Here is a 17,603-nt window from a genome sequence, read left to right on the forward strand (position 1 = left end):
ATCCCTGCCCTCTCCTGCCCGCTCCTGCCGATCCCTGCCCTCTCCTGCCCGTCCCTGCCCGCTCCTGCCCGTCCCTGCCCGCCGCCGCTCCTCGGCCGCACCACCACAAGCAGCAGCCGGAGCGCGTGAGGCGCTGTCGCGCCGCAGCCAATCACGGGGGGCCCCGCAGGCGGCCCTCGCCGCGCCAGCCAATAGCGACCGCGCTCGCGGGAGGGCGGGCGGGGCGAGCGCCGGAACCGGCCCCGCTCCGGGACCCCGCGAGAGGCCCGATGCGGGGGGGAGGGCCTCAGGCCGGGACCCCCGGGCCGCCGCAGGGCACGGGCGGGAGGCGGCGCCAGGGGGCGGCCCGCGGAGAATTTACCCGGAGTACGACCTGAAAATCCCCATTTCCCGGAAAAAACCCCACCCACTGTCCCGGAATAAAAAGCCCATTCCCCCCCCCCAATATTTCCCAGGGTAAAAAAAAACCCAAACATTTCCCAGGGAAAACATCCCCCTCATTTCCCGTGGAAAGAAAACCTCAAAAACATTTCCCAGGGAAAAAAAAAACCCTCCACCCTTTTTCCCAGAAAAAAACACACCCCCCCCCCCCCCCCCCGAGTTCCTGGGGAAAAAACCCACCCCCCCATTTCCAAGGGGAAAATAACAATAAAAATAAAAAACCCCAAACATTTCCCAGGGGAAAAAAAAAAAAAAAAATCCCCTCACCCATTTCCCAGGGAAAAAACAACCAAACATTTAACCAAGGGGAAAAAAAAAAAAAAAAAAAAGAAAAGAAAATTCATGGGTGAAAATACCCCAAACCAACCCATTTCCTGGGTAAAAAGAAACAAACCAAACACTTCCCCCAGGGAAAAAAAAAACAACCCAGCACATTTTCTGAGGGGGAAAAAAAAACTCCCAAGGAAAAAAACCGCACCCCATTTCCCGGAAAAAAAAATCCCACCCAGTGTCTATTTCCAACAAAAAATAAATAAAAAACAAACCATCCAGAGCCCACACTGCTTTTGTCATTACTTCTCCTTTGTTACACCAAACCAGAAAGACGAGATTCCACTGAAAGTTTCACAGAGCGGCGGAACTTCAAAACAGGAGGAAAATGGGGGGGGGGGGGGGGGAAACAGGGCCCCATCCCCGAGCCGGGGGCAAGTGCCGGTGGCCGGTCCCACGCCATTTTGGGCTACACCGACGGGGAATGAGGTGATTTTTGGACCCTGTTTTTTTTTTTTTTTTACCATACTGTAATTTCGTCTTTCCTGCTGCCCATTCCGGTCAATAAACCCATTTTCCAGCAGATATGGAAAGCGCTGGTGCCACCCCCCCCCCCCCCCCCCCCGAAAACGCGACAGCAAAGAAATTCCAATTTTTAAGCTAAAAACCAAACCAACGGAGAAAGTTTTCAACCTGGGAAGTGCTCTGCAAAACGAGTTTTGGGGCAAAACAAGGAGATTTAACACCACCTAAACCCGGCTGGATTTTCCGCCCTGCTGGGAGGGGCTGACTTTTGGATTCAGGTGGGTTAAATTGAACCCCGGGCGTGAATTTGGCCCGTGGGTGACGCCTGGGGACAGAGTCAATGCCAAAAATAGGATTACGAGGCACAAAACCGCGATGCCAGCACGGATTCACCGCACCAGCTCTGTCAACGTTTGTCTGGAGTATTTTCGGGAAAGCAACAAAGACATATAAAAAAAACCCAACAATCCAAAAAACAAAACAAAAATAAAAGGGGTTTCATACAACGGTATCAAAACGGTAAAGGAACACAATAAAGGCTGATCTCTCTCGGCAGAACGGGGTTCACTCCCGGTTCCTGCGGGTCCTTCCAAGCGTGGATCAGGGTTTCCGTGTTTTAGCTGCTGGGCACCGCCACCGCGCACTGACCGCGGCCAAGAGTCTCTGGGCGCCACCTTCAGTCGTTGGTCTCCGGGTCTGTCTGGGCCATGTAAGCGTCCAGCTCCGCGTCCAGGTGTCCCTTCGTTTTGGACATGTAGGCATCCAACTGGTTGTCCAGCTGCTCCTTGGTCAAGGCGGGACGTGCCGATCCTCTTCCTCGGCCTCGACCTCTGCCGCGGCCTCCAAAGCCCCCTCGTCCCCGGCCCGCCATGCCGCGACCTTGCGGGGAGACAAGATGGGGGTTACGCACGCTCCGCCGGACCCCGAGGCCGCATCCCTCAGCCTTTCCCCAGCACAGAGATGCTCCAGGCCCCTGAGCACCTCCGTAGCCTCCAGCAGACTCTCTCCTTGTCTTTCTGGAACCGGGGAGCCCAGAACTGGCCCCAGTGCTCCAGCTGTGGCCTTGGCAGGGCAGAGGATGACCTCCCTCCACCTGCTGGCCACACTCTTTTTGGTGTGCCACGCCAGAGCAGCTCTCCAAGCCGCTGCTCCTTCCGTCCAGAAGCCCAGACGGGCATTTGATCTCAGCTCCGTCTCCCATCTCCCCTGCTCGCGTCCCAGGCCCACCGACATGTTCCCTGTGCCTCTCCTGAGACAGATCCCATCCCTGGAGAGGTTCAAGGCCAGGCTGGACGAGGCTTGGAGCAACCTGGGCTGGTGGGAGGTGTCCCTGCCCAGGGCAGGGGGTGGGAGGGGTTGATCTTTAAGGTCCCTCACAACCCAAACCATTCCATGATTCTATGATCCTGTGCACCTCTGGACAGGCTGAAGCTTTTGGCTTTTACATTACAAGCAGATTTTTCCCTATGCTGGGAGGTTCTCATGCGCCAGAAGGAGGATACCCAAGAGCCCCCATGGATCAGACCGGGGTGTCTGTCAGAATGAGCTAAAGGCACAGGCTGACGCCGTTGGAGACAGGCAGCGTCCCGGAAAGAGTCTGCTCTGACTCCCACAAACCCCGGGCCAATCCCCAAATAGCTGGAGCAGGCATCTGGCTGGTGTTCTAACCCAACATCTGGCTGGAACATCAACAACCCCTCCGCCAGCAGCCGGCTCCTGCACTTCCTCTGGCACTCCTGCTTTACCGCTTCTCTCATCTGTTGTTGAAAAGAAGAGAGTTCATTTACCCCAGAGCTGATTCACTTTCAGATGTTGCATTTAAGTTTATTTTGCAGGGATTTAGGCTTTCTGTTCTGTTAAATCTTTCCCCTCACTAATTATTTTAAGAGTCTCTTGGTTTACACGGGCTCTGCGTCATTTTCTTTCTAAGTGCGAGGAGACAGCACAGTCTTCCTCAATACGCTGAAGATTAACTTGGTGCCTTGACCACTATTGCAAGTGACACCAGCCAGGAGGGGACAACTTCGCTGAGAGTCCCTAAATCCCCTCTAGCAACACTGACAGCATCAGAGTTCTTGTTGCAGCCAAATATTTCGGGAACAAAAGCCTTAATTGAGCAGTACGCTGTACAGCGATTAAAGAATCGAGGGGTTTTGGGGCCACACACAATCCCACAAGCCAGCCTTAAACAGGAAAAAGAATTAAAGCTTATTTCTACGTATTCAGCAGCAATGTGTCGCTCCTGAAGTCTGCCTGCACTGACCTCTGCCACCAAGTCCCCCGCGGCCCATGGCGCCTCTGCCCAGTCCACCTCTTCCAGGGCCACCACGGCCCCTGATGCCCCCTCTCCTCAGCCCCATCCTGGGGGATATCCCTCGTCCTCCACGAAGCAGGCTCTGACCTGCAAGAAAGGGAGTTCAAAACAGAAAGAAACTATAAGTTTTCAGGATCAAGCAACAGAATCGGAGTCCTGCTGTCAAAGAGACGGCGTTATTGATCTAGAAGCAACTCCAGTTCAGCCACTGACCTCGGAGCGGGACTCCTCCTCTCAGCAGAGCTCTTGCTCCCCGGCCACCACGCATGGCTCCTCGTGGCAAGCCCCTCTGCCCCATGGCCAGTCCTCTTCCTCCCATGGCTCCGCGAGCAAGGGGGCCCGCTGGCCGGCCCAGTCGTGCCTGGATGTTACTCTTACCCAGGCGTTGCTTTAAGCTCTTCTGGAACAGAAGATATTTTAAGAAAGAAGAAAAGTCATGCAGCAATCGTGCACTTGCAACGCAAACAGCAATCGCCTATCAATAGGAGTGGTGTGTTGGTTTGGGTTTGGTTTTTTTTTTAAAAACAAACTAGAGGGTCACCAGCTCTCTGCAATATTTAATCAAGCTTCAAAGGAAGACAATCAAATCTGCTCTGGGAGGGATAGTTTGTGAAGGTCAAACAGAGAACAAAGACCTTTCCTGGAAGCAAGTGTTCGTACAGGGATGAGAAAGTTTGCCGATTTGGAAGGAAATATTTTTTTCTCCTTTTTTAGCAGTGCTGCTCAGTCCAAATCAGAGCAGCCACTTAATCCACAAGGCAGCACTAATCCTTTCTGCTGGAAGGTGACAGTCCAAGCAAATCCCTGAGACAGAAAGCAATGACCCTTGCAGTGGCACAAGCCTAACCCACCTCCACAAGTGACATCTGTGCAGCCACACGCCATCGGTACCGCTCCCGGTGGCCCACTGCCCCATCCTGGCTAGCCCTCCACGCAGGCTAAGGCAACGGCTAGGAAAAGCATGGACTTTTCCATCTAGGCAACAAAAACTATAGTGAAGAAACTCACGGAAGAAATTGTTAACACCCACTGGTACCAGTTTGGTCTCCACAGAGCAGGTGGAGCTTCTGTAGCACCACTGAACCCTACGAGGAGCCAAGAAGCAACAGTGGGAACTGTCACGCTTACCTCCAGAACAAGAGCTCTCAGCACTAAGAGGCTAAAGCGACGAAGCAGCCATAAAGGTTGTATTTTACTACAGGTTCCAAGAGCTGCTTGAAATTATTGCTTGTCTATTAACCTGAGGCAGCTGAATCACTTCCTCTAAAATCAGTCTCTTCCGTCACTGTAGTAAGATTTTAAGTTTTATTGCCTAATTTAGACAGTCATTAATTTTTCCAACAACCGTAGCAGCCTAAATTGTTATCCTCTCTCTTTTGCCCAGCCTCGCTGGCAGAAAGGAATGAGAGAGCACATGTATGTTCCCTATCCAATTACTCATTTATGTCACTTACCACTAGAGTTTAACAGAAGCTGCTGGACTTTGCACTGAAACAGCCTAAAAGCACTCACCCATCTGCTCTACCTCAGAGCAGCAGCACCTCAGTCTGCTCCAGCTACTGAGCAAACGCAGGTCTAAAACCACCGTCAGCATAAATGTTTTTACATTAAAAAAAAAAAAAACCACAGCAGGTTTACATAAACACTTGTGCACTCAGATGCAGAAGGTACAAAACACAAAGCCAGGAACCTAGCCCAGGCAGTGCTCGGCAGGAGTTTAGAGAAGTCCTTTCGGAAGCACAGGGGATGCGTCACAGGGCTTACCCGCTCCCCCAGCACTTCTGGGCACGGCGCAGCCAGAGGGACCAGAAAAAGCTCCTGGTGATACCAAGAACAGCATTTGGGAAAATCCAATCACCACCCCAACTTCCAATCTTTGAAGAGCAACCCAACATAGCCACGTTTCCAAATGCCCCTACAATGCCCTTCTGTGGCCCTCCCTTGCCACATTCAATTCCAGGAGACCAAAAAAGTACACCTTTGCCCATAAAAACATAAAAATCAAATGGGTTTTAAGAGCTAAGCTAAAAACCTAGTTCTTCCCTGTTCCTCTGCAGCACCTCAATTCATCAAGCAGAAACTTCATGCTTTCAATCCAGTTTCACTTACCACTTGTGAAATTCTTAAACTTTTCAAACTATTCTTTAAAAAAAAAAAAAACCAAAACAGAAAATAATTCAGAGTACCATTCCCAGGGCTTTTGTTTACAAGCTCTGTAAGGCCTACTGGCACCACAGTCTGTTTTTTCAACAGAAGCCTCAAGAGATCTTGAAAAGCAGCTGCATTCCTCTTTCTCAGCAAGCGAGCCCTGAGCGTCAGCATGTGTGGCAGGTTTAAGTATTCCAGCTATTTGGTGAAGCAGCTTAGCTAAGAAATTTCCAGGGTTTTCTCCTCATGTGTGAGAGAACGTAGAGAATTACATTTAACTACTTCTGTAGTCGAATCATGCAGTGCCGCTGTTTGAACTCGCCACCCCAGAGGTTTCAATTCGTGCCTTACACACACATTTTAAGCCCATCTTACCAGCCTTCCCATTTAAACATACGCTTTAAAACTTGCAAAAAGCCCTACAGTCTGACAGCCAGCAGGCCCTAGACAAACATCGCTCTCCTGTATGTTATTTAGGTTTCTCTTGCAGCGAGATTTTGCCCTCTGCCCCTTCCGTAAGTCCAGAGTTATAAACACACTCGCTCACAGCAGAGAAATCAAAATCTAGCGTGTCTGCTCGGGTCTTCTGTGCTACCAACAGAAGGCAATTTGAGGAACACACCGTAATCTCTAATACTCAGCACTGAAATGTGGAATGATAAAGACTCTTTATATAAAAAGAATGAAAGAATGCAACGCCATGCCTTAAATCCAGGCCCACAATCTAGCATTTGCAACCAAGCAAAAAAAAAAAAAAAAAAAAAAAAAAATCAGTTTGTTCATCTGTTCCTCACAGCCAGCTGCTATCAAGGGAGGGCACCAAGGGAGGCTGGAGTTGGGGAAGGGAGCAACCAGCCCCAACTGGGCAGCCAGTACTGGAAACAAGTGTAACTGCAGCTAGATTGCGAGATGAAGCACTCAGCAGATCCAGAAACCCAGAATGAGAACATTTCTCTGAAAAAATAGAGAGGAGATATGAACAGCCAGCACAAACCCCTCCCCAACTCAATAATATTAACCAGGTAAGTTACAAAGCCATTACTTATCTGAAGTAAATGGTGGAATTTTCCGCAAGTCCCTCATTTTTAACTTTCAGGAGCATTTTTCAAAAACCACCGTATCCTGAAAAGCCGGTGACAGGCATCAACGGGCTGCCCCAGAAAATGCCACTTTCTCTCACCTGTTTAAGCTTCAAAGCAGCCTGGACAGAAGGTCTATTCTCCATCTGCTGGGCCAGTCTTCTGTTTCTGGCACTGGCTAGCTGCTGCTGCTGCTGCATGGTAGCCCGAATATTCACTGGCATCGGCTGTTTGTTCTTCAGCATGTTAGTAAAGCTTCAAGGTCGAATAAAATGGGTGTTTAAATAAAGCTTTATTACATACATTTATTGGCATTTCATGGTTCTCAAGATTGGATCTCCAGATCCCATGAACCTTATGTAAAGAGTGGTACTTAGGTCACGTCATATGTGATTACGTATTCCTTGTTTTCCACAAGTGTGCAAGAAACTGGAAACTCAGAAATGATGTCGTATATTAATTCAGAAGTGATAAAGCTTTAGGTTACTGATTTTAGAAATGGCAGAAGGAATGAAAACAAGCAATAAGCAGAGATGATCATGACAGATGGGAGAGGACACCACAGAAACAGAAAAGCAAACCGAGATCTGACTGCAAAATCCAAATAAGCCCTCTACAATCTGAGAAAACTGTTTAAAAACCTCAATGCCAACAGGGCAGCTCTCCAAAAGACCCAAGAACAGACCGCTGTGCCTCTGGTGCACCACAGAACCGGTGCTGTTAAGAAATGCCACCACCCAAGTGCGCTCACTTACAAAAACAGTTCACTCGGCAATTTCTTTGGTGCACAGACACTCTTCTGTCTTTAAAAGCTACGTAGGAGCAGAACATACAGCGTGATGGTACGCCTCCTTAGCGGCAACCCATCTACTGTGTGCTGGGAGCTACACGGGACTGCAAAAGAAAACACTTAGAGATGAGGAATATGGACTGACCAAGATGGAACAGGCCAGCAAGCCTCCCCTGCACTGCACCTCCTCACTCATCTTCCCCGGGGTGAGCTCTGAGCACCTGTTCAGGCTGCATCTCACCGCAGCACTTGCCAGAGCAGGAACTGCAGGCAAATGGCTCCCTTTATCCCTGGTTCAATGAGACTAACATCATTAATCCAAGACCAATTAGTAAGAAAGTGAAACATAACTGCAGCATCACTGTTAGTTGTCACTGCAGAACCACAAAAGCTCAATGGCATGGAAAAAAACAGAAGAATACTCAACGGAAGAAATAAAGAAATCAGGAAAAGAGAGAGATGGAGATGAAGCAAAGCATTTGCCTCTTACAAGGCCCAAAACATTGTTAAAGGGCCTTTGGGCTTGTTCAATGGCCTGCTGCATGCCTCTTACAGGCCAGACCACATGCACGTGTGTCCGCCTCGGACAAAGCAGCAGGCCTGCTGCAGCTTAGGTAACATGCTACCGTGCTGCAGTGTCAACTATATAAATGTAAAAACATGTGGAAGAAAAAGGGAGGGTGTGAGGTTTCTCTCTTTTGTTATAACACATCCCACCATATTTACATGTTGAATAGTTTAATATTAACTGCTATGGATAAATTTCTCCACAACACTTGCCCTTTTAACCTTGCGTACCACATCTGTTGCAGTTTAAGACAGAGGCACATAGCCATCTGCTTGTTTTAGTGAGGTTAAAAGAGGGCAGAAACCACGTTGGGTTTTGGACACCAGACAGTGATAATTAAGTAAAAAAATTTCTTATGAGCTGAAGCTGCTGTTGGCTTCCTCACCGCTCGTTCAGAGACATCTTGGTGGTGCTCTTTAGCACAACCTTCGGTGCTGACTGTGCAGCCATCTTCAGATCAAGAGAATCTGCAAAACACAAGAACCAGATTTAACAAACAGCAGGGAGATCTTGCGCTGACTTGACTGAACATTGTAAAAATCTGCATTCCGGCTCCTTTGGTGGAGAAAATCAAGAACAGGGCATTTAATGAGTATTTTATCAACGCATTTTTAATAAGACTTCTAGGCCACTGCCATGATACAGCAGGTTTAATAAATCAGCAAGTTACACTAACTCACCCTTACTAAGAAGTCATCTTCTTAGAAAGGGAAAATTTTACCACTGACAGGAGCAATGCTGCAAAAACAGTCCATCAGAAAAGATGGCACCCAAATATCTTGTTCAGTACAGCACCTAGGGACACTGCCACACTTCCTCAGCTTTTACTATCAACAAGATGGAAACCCCGATTTGTTTTAAACAGACACATACCATACACCTGGCAATAAAATTTCGATGTTACTCTACAGAAGTAGAGTAAAGAAGTACTTCAAAAATATCAAGGTTCTGTCCTCCCACTATGATTGCCACCACCTGCACAGACATAAACTGCAGTCACTTGGGATTTTTCACATCTAACACTCTGGTAGGCAGCTCACCCGCAGTCCTAATGCGGTTCTCTAACATGAGAGCCTGCCACATACCTCAGGAAAGCAGCAAAGGGATTTAAACTCAGCTGTTCCTGATCTCTGCAGCACAGCTCAAGCCCGAGTGCTTTGGCAGTGATGAATACTACTGAAATGCGCTAACCTCAAACCCCCTAACTATGCAGATCGATTTAGCGCTTTTAAAAATATATAACTAGTATCAAATTTAATGCTTAGATGACTGACGAAAACTGCTCGCCCTCAAAACACCTGAACAAAATGCTTCCTTCACAATATTTTACAGTCCGTCAGCCAGAAATTGAGCCAACAGGCAGCCGCACCCCATTTTTTTTTTTAACTGAAAACGTTGTTAAAAAGCATTTTTCCTGAACAACGACCGCAAAGGAAACCCCACTTCTATCAGCCCGCCCCGGCACTGCCGACCGAGGAAGGAAGCCGAGGCCTGGCCTAGGCCGTCGATCCAGCCGCCTCCGGCAGCTGCCCTACAAGAAGCGGGGGAGAAGACCCGGCCAGGGGCAAAACGCGCATTTTTCCCCCTTTAAAGGGCAAAGATCAGCCCCCTCCGGCCGCCTGAGGGGACCCTGAGGGGACCCCCCAGCCTCCCTCACGGAGCCTCCCTCCCTCAGCATCCCCCCACCACGGGCAGAGCCACCCGCTCCTCACCGAAGCAGACGGTCGCCAGGTCTCCGGTGGGGCTGCCCGACGGGTGGCGCGGGGTGTAGGGCTGACTCCGGCGCCCTCCGCCCGCTCCCCGCCGCGCTCAAATGGCCGCGACAAAATGGCGGCAGCGCCCGCAGACACCCTCCCTCCGCCCACCGCGCCGAGCCGACCAAAATGGCGGTGGCCACGCGCAGGCGCACAGCCCCTTACGTCACCACGCCCCCCTCCTATTGGGCGGAGCGGCGCCGACGCAGGGGCCGCCCCCTCGGCTATTGGTACCCCGGGGCAGGGCGGGCGGGACCAGGCGTTGGGTGGGGGGCGGGGTTGGGGCTCCCTCAGGCGAGAGGTGGCGGCGGGGCCGCCGCGGCCTGGCCGGGTTCCAGCGGGGTCGGTGCCTGGTGCCCGGTGCCCCCCGCCGGGGCCGATCCCGCGGGGCCTGGCCTGGTTGGAGGTGTCGAAGGTCTGAGGAGGCCTCACGGGGTCCGCGGTCCCCCCCGGCGCCCTGACTGGCCCCGCGGCCTGGCTGTCCCCGGTGTGTCCCCACTTTCTGCCGGGGCAGCCCCGGCGTGGGGCCGGAGCGGGGGGGAAGGGGGTGAGATCCCAGATCCCCCGGAGCACCCCAGCCCCGGCAGACGATGGCGCTGGCGGCCCTGCGCCGGGCCTCAGCGCGGGGGCTGCTGGCGGGCAGCCCGCTGGGGCCAGCAGATAAGAACCGGTTCCTCCGGCCCCACGGGGTGCCGTGCCCACGCCTCTGGCGGGACGGGGCGGCGAGTCCCGGCCTGTGGCCGGTCCCCCCCACCTCCGGACCCTCCTGCACCCATGCTGCACTCCTGTGTCCCGCAGCCCGACACCCCCGGTGCCCCCGGGGTCACCCGCCCCGGCCGTCCTGTGCCCCGGGGTGACGCGGAGTTGATGCCAGGCTCCGGGGCAGGGCGCGATGGAGGAGCCGGAGTAGGGTGTAGCCAGGGATGTCTCCAGGTGCTTGGGGTGACCCAAGGTGGCTCTTCCCCGTGACCCCGTGGCTCAGGGGAGGGATGGCTCCCTGGTACCCCGGGGGGCACTAGCCGGGGAACAGGGCAGAGACCCCGACCCTGGAAATAAGAGAGCTGACAGCATGCCTCTGGCTGGGTCGGTGCCTTTATTGTGGAGCTGGATCCCAGTGGGATCCCCTGGGAGTGCTGGGGAGCAGAGGGTGAGCTGGGGGGGTGGCGGGGGGCTCTGCGTTTTGGAGACGCCGTGGCCGGCTGCGGCAGGGGGGGACCGGCCTGGGTCAGGCGTTCTCCCAGAAGAAGGTGTTGCAGGCCACGGTGAGGGCGGCCACCAGGACCACGTACTCCTGGAAGTCCACCTCCCCATCGCCGTTCTCATCCAGGTCCTGCATGATCTTCTCCACGGCACCCGTGTCCTTCTGGGTCTGTGTCGGGGGGGTGACAGGGTGAACCCTGGGGCTCGGCAGCCCACTGGGATGCTGCTGCCCCAGGGCACGGAGGGAAAGGGGGGGACCCCTGGCCCCCATGCCCCGGCATGGCCGGCCCCTACCTCCAGGAAGCAGCCCAGCTCGCTCTGCAGCAGCTCCTTCAGCTCCTTCTTGCTCAGCTTGTACTTGTCCCCCTCTTTGCCCGAGTAGTGGTGGAAGACGTTGATGAGCGTCTCCATGGCCCCTTCCAGCTGTGACGCCATGGCTCTGGCTGTGGGGAGGGACCCGGCGCGTCACGGGGGGGCAACTGCCAGCCCCTTTGCCCCTATGGGGCAGCCCCCAAATCGCAGCCACCCCCTGCCCCATCCCCTGTTGGGGAGTGTCACATGCCATGGCCTGCACGCCGAACTCTTGGCGCCGGGCAGAGACCCCCACGGGGCACCCCACTGCTCCCCAGGGCTGGATGGGGGGCTCCTGCAGGAGGGGACCCCGGCTGCCTGTCCCCGTGCAGGGCACCCATGGCACCCATGGCACTGGCGCTCACCTGAGCTCCCCGCCGCGCTGCCCGCCCGCTGCTCTGAGAGTGCCGGGCTGGGACAGCCGGGGATGTTAAATAAGCTCCAAGCCCCCTCCCTCCGGGAGGATCCGATACCGGGGCTGGACAGCCTGGCTGGCACCGCCGGGACACCCGCGCCGCCTTTGCAGGGGCCAGGATGTGGGGAGCTGGGACCCACGGCACCCTGCTCACCCCACACAGGCCCTGGGGTGACGCGGAGGAGCGTTTCCAGCCCCACAGGTGCTTAGGGGATGGTGGTGGGCAGGGGAGGGGTGGGCAGCCATGCTGAGAGTCGCTTTGGGGGGCTCCACGTCCCTCGCGTGCTAAACCTCGGGTGTCACGTCTTGCCACCCCACGGCCCTGTGGGGCAGCGGGAGGCTGGGGGGTACGGAGATGCGTGGGGTGGGCAGCGGGGCCACCCTGGGGCCGGCTCCACTTGCCAGCCCTGGGTGGGATCCCACTGTGGGCCCTGGCTCCGCTTGAGGCTGTGGTGGGTCCCCATGGCACAGCAGCGCCCGGGGTCTGACCCCGTGGCGTCACCCGCTCGGCGCCCGCCGGCATCCCCCATCTGTCAGCGCCGCGGTGCTGTGCCGGATCCGTCCCCAGCCCTCCTCCCCGGGGCTGATAAGCTGCGGGTATCCGGTGTCCTGGGCCTCGCAACGGGAGCCAGCCGGGGCCGGGGGGAGCTGGTGGGGGCTATCGGGTGACTCAGACCTGGCCCCCCGGGGCCGCCTGCTCCCCGCGCACAGAAAGGCCTCTTGTCAAATTAAAAAAGCCCCACAATCCCGACCTGGAGGTTGCTCCAGCAACGGGCTCGGCCAAGAAACCAGATTCCCCGAGCTGGCATGGCCCGTGCTGATAATCCCGGCCCCGCCGCGGCTCTCGTTACAGCCCCGCATCCGCGCAGCCGGGGCAGCGGTGTGGGGCCGAACCCACTGCGGGCACCCTGAGGGAACCGGAGCTGTGCCGAGCCCCCAGACTCAGGCGGACACCATCATCCCCCCTTTTTGAGACCCCCCCTCCCCTTGCAGGGGGGTTGCCGGGAGGTGCCGGTGCGGAGTCGTGGCTTTTCGCAAGAGCCGGGTGGTGCCGGGCTCTTTATCCCGGATTCCAGTCCTAATTTGGGGCTAATTATATCCTGCTCCTGCCGTTTCCAGCTCCCGCACTTCCTGTCCCCACGGTTGGGAAATGCCATGGCTCCATGGCACCCCCATCCCCCCCGGCCTGGGGACCCCAAAACCACCCCTGGACCCCGTGCGGCCACCCCACCGCCACTGCCCTCTGCTTGGGGGGGGGGAATGGCGTGGGGGGGGCTGGAGGGTTAGGGGTGATGTGCAGGGTCTGGGAGGTCCAGGCCCTGTCCTGCGCCTGGGGCAGCTGAAGTGTCTGCAAAGAGGGTCCCTGGGTGGAGGTGGGGGTCCTGGATGGAAGTGGGGGTCCCAGAGAGGGGTTGGGGTCCTGGGTGGAAGTGGGGGTCCCAGGCAGAGGTCGGAGTCCTGGGTGGAAGTGGTGTTCCTGGGTGGAGGTGGGGGTCCCGGATGGAAGTGGGGGTGCCAGACAGAGGTGGGGGTCCTAGATAGAGGTCGAGGTCCCAGGCGGATGTGGGGGTCCTGGATGGAAGTGGGGGTCCCGACTGGAACCTGAGGAGCTGCTTCCCAGCAGGACACAGCTCTCATTTTTGGTGTGGGGCAGGGAGGGGGCCCTGGGGCTGCAGAGCTCCAGGAGGGGCCAGATCCGGAGCCTGGGGACAGGGGGGAAGTGGGGAGGGACCCCCATGGCACTCACTCTGCTGCAGCCGGTGGCGGCGAAGCCCCTGTGCCCCCGTCCCCAGCACGGCTCGGTGGCGGAGCGGGGTCCAGCCGTCCCTTCTGGGGAAGCCTGGCCCACTTGGCTGCGTCGCCTGCCCAGTTGGGCAGCAGCTGCCCGTGACGGGAACAGGCATTGCCGCTTAAAAATAACCCGACCCTGGTCCCCGCAGCGGGCATGGAGCCGGGACCGCCATGCCCTGAGCACCGGTGTGTCCAACCCCCCCAAGGGCTCCAGCTGCCCTCGGAGGGGCTCTGCCCCCCTCCCATTAAACCCCAGACCTCCCCGGACCTGGGGATTTGGCCAGGCGGTTCCGGAGTGGTGGGACCATATGGAGCTGGGTGCCCAAGGGCAGACCCCCACCGCTGGCGGGACACGGTGTGGGTGCTGGGGGAGTCGGCCCCGGGTGCCACAGCCCTTTGGTTGCCGGCCGTGGGGAGAGCAATGCCCAGCGTGTCCGTGCTGGCACATCCCCAGGACAAGCTCTTACCAAACCGGGAGCAGAGAGGGACATGCCAGGAGGTTTACACACATCTTGGAACAGGTTTCAGCCGCTGCGACTCCCCGTGCTCCACTTTGACCCAGCTAAACCAGTTGCTCCAGTTGCTGGTGCCGGGGCTGGGCCGATCTTGTCTCTCCATCCCATCATGGGAGGATGGAAGAGGCTTTTCCATCCCTGGGAGCTGCCGGGCAGCAGCCGTGCCAGGGCTGGGGACATCGCGATGGCACCGGGCGCACAGTTTTACAGCCTCAAATAATCGCACTCCCCTCCAACGAGCCCCAGTAGTTGCGGTGGCGTGCACGGACCACTGCCGGGCACTCAGTGACTGTCCCTGGTGGAGCCAACGCAGGTTGGGGACAACACGGGGACCAGGACACGGCAAGATGTCGACCCCCCGGGATGCAGCTGCACCCCCGCCCTGAGCTCTTGCCCCGGCACATGGTGTCCTGCCGTGCTCTGCCACCTCCCGGCGGCACCGGGGTCCCCAGGGCTGGGTCACCCCTCCCTGCCCGTGGGGACAGCCCCGAGCAGGGATCCCGGGCTCGGCCGGGAGATGCCGTTTCTCCTGTCACCTGTGATTTGGCAGGATCCTGTTGCGGGGCCGCTGCTGCCTCCTCGCCCCATCCCGGCACCCCGAATTCCAGGGGCAGCGAGTCACGGGCCCGCCTGGCTCTCGGGGACGGTGATTCACCCCAAACCTGTCCCTGTCCCTGCCGAGCCTGACTCAGCCCAGCGCTTTCCCAAGAGACCGTCTCCGGCCCCTGACGTGGGGCTCGACGGAAGTCCCATCCCTGTCCCCCTCGTCACCCCGGCAAGGGGGACGGTCCGGATGGGGCTGCAGGAAGCCAATTCCTCCCCCGTGAGCTGGTGTGACGGGTGCCGGGTGGGGACCAGGCTGCCCGGTGCTGGCCGGAGCCTCCCCGTTCCCGTGGAGAGGTGGAGTGTGTGCGTCAGGGCTCAGCAGAAACTGGGCTGGTGATGGTGTCACTGTACCGGGTCCCCAAAACACTGCCAGTGGGGAGGTTTCCATGGGGTCCCTGGGAACCCACTCCCATGTGTTGTCTTGGGGGGGGGCTGCTCGCCATCGTGCTCAGTGTCACACGGCTGTGGGGACACCAGGACACGGCCCCCTGTGGCGTGCAGGGATGGGGTGGCTGGCAACCTGCTCTGAGGAGAGATGGTCCCCTATGTCACCCCCATCCCACACCGCCCCCGCATCCCCCCTGCCTCCCGCCAGGGGTTGATGGGGCCGAGGCGGGGTGCCGGGGCGAGGGATGTGGCTCAGGGGGGGGTCCCGTGGGAACGGCGGTGCCATGGCACGGCGCAGAGCTGCTCCATCTCCCGGGTGGAAACCCGCCAGGGCTGCCATGTTATAAATACACCATGATTAAAGGGGAAGGCTCGGGCAGTACCAACCCCCTAATTAATTTGGATTAATTAATTTTCACAAAGCCCACTATTAATAGGGATGATGTCAGCAGGCGGCTGACTCACAACTCTCACTTGCTGCGGGTCGAGCCCGGCCCCGGGTCCGCAAGAGCCACTGGATGGCAGGCCGGGACGAGCCACCACGCCGGGGCATGGCAGGACGCGCGCGGGGCGCGTGTCCCCGTCTGTAGTGCCACCCTGTCCCCGCAGGGATGCGTTTGGGGGTGAGACCTGCCCCGCACGCCCAGAAAGCTGCGGGGGATGCTCGAGCCCCGCGGGATGCTCAGTCCCGGCGGGTGCTGGAGCAAACCCGCTCCGTCCTCCCGTGGCCCCGTGGTCCCATCCTGCTCCCCACCGTGGCATCCCCGCGGAGGCTGGGGAAGGTTCGAGTGCTGGATTTGGTCCGTTGCCCGCACGGGGAGGGAGGAGAGGAGGAGGACGGGAGGACGGAGGGACGGCTCGGGCGGTGTCTGCCTGTGCGTCCGTCCGGTTACAGCAGGAAACCCAACACCGTGGCATTGGGGGACAAAGCGCCGCGCTCTCCCCTCCTGCGGCGCAGGGTATAAAACCTCCCCGGGGGGGGGGGACGCGACCCGCCTGCAGCTCTCTGCCCGCTGGCGAGGGGGGTAAGTAGGGGATTGCTGCCTGCAGCCCTGGCCCCACCATGGCCACCCGCTCTCCGGCGCTCGCAGGATGAGAGCAGCGCTGGGGGACCCCCACTATGCCCCCATCCCTTTCCTGATGTCCCCTCCCACCCCCATCCTGGCTGCCATTTGTTGCCGAATGGCAGCGGCATCACCAAAAGGCTCTGCCCCACCCCGGCTGAAGCCCCGGGTCTCCGGGGAGCCGAGGGGCAACCCCCAGCGCTGAGCTGAGACCCTGCAGACTCACTGCGCCCCAGGCTGGGGAAGGGGAGAGGTCCCTTTTCCCGGAATCGCCTCGCTGGGACGTCCCTCCGCCTCCCACCCTCTCTCGGCTCCTCTCCCTGCAGCCCCCGGGGCCACTGCCGTACCCTGGCCCCATGGCCACGGGCGAGCTGACTGAGCTGGAGACAGCCATCGAGAAGATCGTCACCGTCTTCTTCACCTACGCGGGGAAGGAGGGCAAGAAGGGCACGCTGACGGCTGGCGAGTTCAAGGAGCTGGTCCAGCTCCAGCTGCCCAACCTGATGAAGGTGAGGCGAGTGCATGTGGGGCAGCGGTGTCCCCCCGATCTTGGGGGGCTGCTCCCGGTACCCGGGGATTTGCAAAAGGGAGCGAGCAGCAGCTTCCCCTCCCCCCCCGCCATCCCCATCCCGCTCGCTGGGGTCCGGGATGTGGCTGAGCCCCCCTCTCTGTCCCCCCCGCAGGATGTCCCCTCCCTGGAGGAGAAGATGAGCGAGCTGGACGTCAACAACGACGAGGAGCTGAAGTTCGGGGAGTACTGGCGGCTCATCGGGGAGCTGGCGAAGGCCGTGCGGCGGGAGAAAGCGGGGAAGAAGTGATGGGGGTCGGGGGGAGACTTGGCCGATGCCGAGCTAATAAAAGAGGTTTCCCTGAGCCTGAGCATCGCTCCTGTCCTTAGCTGGGGGGGAAGTCCCAATTTGGGGTGTCCATCTCCTCCGCCGCCTGGATCTGCTCGTGGCTCGGAGCTCGGGGGAACCTGGGATGGACGGGGCCATTCCCAAATCGCCCTTGTGCCCGCTCTGGCTTCCTGCTGGGCTGTGTGGCCCTGATGGGTGTCAGGGATGTGGCTGGCAGCGGGGTGGGGCTCGGAGCGTCTCCGGCAGCGATGCCGTGGTGGCCACCACCACTGGGCCATCAACGCCCATCCTCTCTGGGGACTTGGGTGACATGTAGGGGGGGGACGTGCGTCTGCTGGCACAGCGTGTCCCCGGCTCAGCGCCCCTAACTGAGCTCCCATTCCCAGCGTTCAGCTCCCAAATCCCAGCACCTCTGAGAAAAGGTGGAATCCCCACCACAGGGCAACACATCCCAGAGCTGGTGGGTGCTCGGTGCCCGATTTGGCTGTTCCCACGCGGTGCCGGGCGGCTGTGCCGTGCTGGGCTCAG

The 17,603-nt window shown here is 57.9% G+C and overlaps 3 protein-coding genes across 6 annotated transcripts; 1 reads left to right on the top strand and 2 right to left on the bottom strand.

Moving 5' to 3' along the window:
* Positions 1-1,002: 1,002 nt before the first annotated feature.
* CHTOP (chromatin target of PRMT1) lies at positions 1,003-10,029 on the bottom strand. Of its 4 annotated transcripts, none has more exons than XM_054182711.1 (6): positions 9,848-10,025; positions 8,521-8,602; positions 6,879-7,032; positions 3,764-3,947; positions 3,500-3,637; positions 1,003-2,115 (listed from the first exon to the last, which is right to left on the bottom strand). In XM_054182711.1, the coding sequence occupies exons 2-6, from the start codon at positions 8,583-8,585 to the stop codon at positions 1,913-1,915; spliced, it is 744 nt and encodes a 247-aa protein (XP_054038686.1). In that variant the 5' UTR covers positions 8,586-8,602; positions 9,848-10,025; the 3' UTR covers positions 1,003-1,912. The 4 variants fall into 4 exon arrangements, with proteins under 4 accessions (XP_054038686.1, XP_054038685.1, XP_054038684.1 ...); XM_054182710.1 differs by having other exon boundaries at positions 3,764-3,950; XM_054182709.1 differs by lacking the exon at positions 1,003-2,115 and adding an exon at positions 2,138-2,993 and having other exon boundaries at positions 9,848-10,029.
* A 934-nt stretch (positions 10,030-10,963) lies between these two features.
* On the bottom strand, positions 10,964-13,755 carry S100A1 (S100 calcium binding protein A1). Its single transcript, XM_054182676.1, has 3 exons — positions 13,603-13,755; positions 11,384-11,532; positions 10,964-11,258 (listed from the first exon to the last, which is right to left on the bottom strand). The coding sequence occupies exons 2-3, from the start codon at positions 11,522-11,524 to the stop codon at positions 11,115-11,117; spliced, it is 285 nt and encodes a 94-aa protein (XP_054038651.1). The 5' UTR covers positions 11,525-11,532; positions 13,603-13,755; the 3' UTR covers positions 10,964-11,114.
* Positions 13,756-15,995: 2,240 nt separating this feature from the next.
* S100A13 (S100 calcium binding protein A13) lies at positions 15,996-17,179 on the top strand. The gene is made up of 3 exons (XM_054182669.1): positions 15,996-16,179; positions 16,545-16,727; positions 16,902-17,179. The coding sequence occupies exons 2-3, from the start codon at positions 16,575-16,577 to the stop codon at positions 17,034-17,036; spliced, it is 288 nt and encodes a 95-aa protein (XP_054038644.1). The 5' UTR covers positions 15,996-16,179; positions 16,545-16,574; the 3' UTR covers positions 17,037-17,179.
* The last annotated feature ends 424 nt before the right edge of the window (positions 17,180-17,603 follow it).

Source organism: Rissa tridactyla, chromosome 23, assembly GCF_028500815.1.
Source record: "Rissa tridactyla isolate bRisTri1 chromosome 23, bRisTri1.patW.cur.20221130, whole genome shotgun sequence".
Classification (NCBI taxonomy): domain Eukaryota; kingdom Metazoa; phylum Chordata; class Aves; order Charadriiformes; family Laridae; genus Rissa; species Rissa tridactyla.

Bases quoted from the DNA above. Each gene is read 5' to 3' on its own strand.
- S100A1 (XM_054182676.1), bottom strand. From the start codon at position 11,524: ATGGCGTCACAGCTGGAAGGGGCCATGGAGACGCTCATCAACGTCTTC. The intron at 11,259-11,383 runs GTAGGGGCCGGC...CCCCCGACACAG, and splicing joins AGCTGGGCTGCTTCCTGGAG to ACCCAGAAGGACACGGGTGC.
- S100A13 (XM_054182669.1), top strand. From the start codon at position 16,575: ATGGCCACGGGCGAGCTGACTGAGCTGGAGACAGCCATCGAGAAGATC. The intron at 16,728-16,901 runs GTGAGGCGAGTG...TCCCCCCCGCAG, and splicing joins AGCTGCCCAACCTGATGAAG to GATGTCCCCTCCCTGGAGGA.
- CHTOP (XM_054182708.1), bottom strand. From the start codon at position 8,585: ATGGCTGCACAGTCAGCACCGAAGGTTGTGCTAAAGAGCACCACCAAG. The intron at 3,951-6,878 runs GTGAGAGAAAGT...CTTCTGTTCCAG, and splicing joins CTGCTTTGAAGCTTAAACAG to AAGAGCTTAAAGCAACGCCT. The intron at 2,994-3,499 runs GTCAGTGCAGGC...TTTCAACAACAG, and splicing joins CGGGGGACTTGGTGGCAGAG to ATGAGAGAAGCGGTAAAGCA.